This window comes from Parus major, chromosome 11, assembly GCF_001522545.3.
Source record: "Parus major isolate Abel chromosome 11, Parus_major1.1, whole genome shotgun sequence".
Lineage (NCBI taxonomy): Eukaryota > Metazoa > Chordata > Aves > Passeriformes > Paridae > Parus > Parus major.
Window position 1 is genome coordinate 1,566,055 of NC_031780.1, and position 572 is coordinate 1,566,626.

At 63.6% G+C, this 572-nt stretch overlaps 1 protein-coding gene across 2 annotated transcripts in view; it reads right to left on the reverse strand.

Moving 5' to 3' along the window:
* The window catches only part of ZFPM1 (zinc finger protein, FOG family member 1), a 34,762-nt gene that overhangs the window by 4,830 nt on the left and 29,360 nt on the right, over positions 1-572 (reverse strand). For both annotated transcript variants that reach the window (XM_015639989.2, XM_015639991.3), the window contains exon 5: positions 412-514. In XM_015639989.2, the coding sequence (XP_015495475.1) occupies positions 412-514 (103 nt within the window). The remainder of the gene's footprint in view (positions 1-411; positions 515-572) is intronic.

The following is a 572-nucleotide window of genomic DNA, read 5'->3' on the forward strand; positions in this document are numbered from 1 at the left end:
CTGTGCCCATCCCTGTATCCATCCCTGTGCCCATCCCTGTATCCATCCCTGCCTCCATCCCCTGTGCTCATCCCTGCGACATCGCTGTGCCCATCCCTCTGCCCATCCCTGTACCTATCTCTGCACCCATCCTCGTGTCTCTGCACCCATCCCTGCCTCCATCCATCCTTACATCCATCTCTGCACTCATCCCTGTGCCCATCCTTGTGCCCATCCCTGAGCCTTTGTGCTCATCTTTACCATCCCTGTGTCCATCCCTGTGTCCATCCCCATGTCCATCCTTGCTCCCATCCCTGTGCCCATCCCTGTTGGCAGCAGCCAGGGAAGCAGGGACAGGGACAAGCCCAGGGACAGTGAGCAGTGGGACAGGGGACACTGCTGGGGACCCCTCCCACTGCCCCCAGTACCAACCCTTCCTGTAGATGACGGCGTTGGCATCGGGCTCTCCGGGCACGAGGGGCAGGCGGGACAGCCAGCAGCTCTCGTCCCCCAGCACCAGCGTCACGGGGGGGCTCTGTGGGGCAGGGACAGGGGGTCAGCACGGGGGTCACACTGAGGGGCTGCCAGGGGGG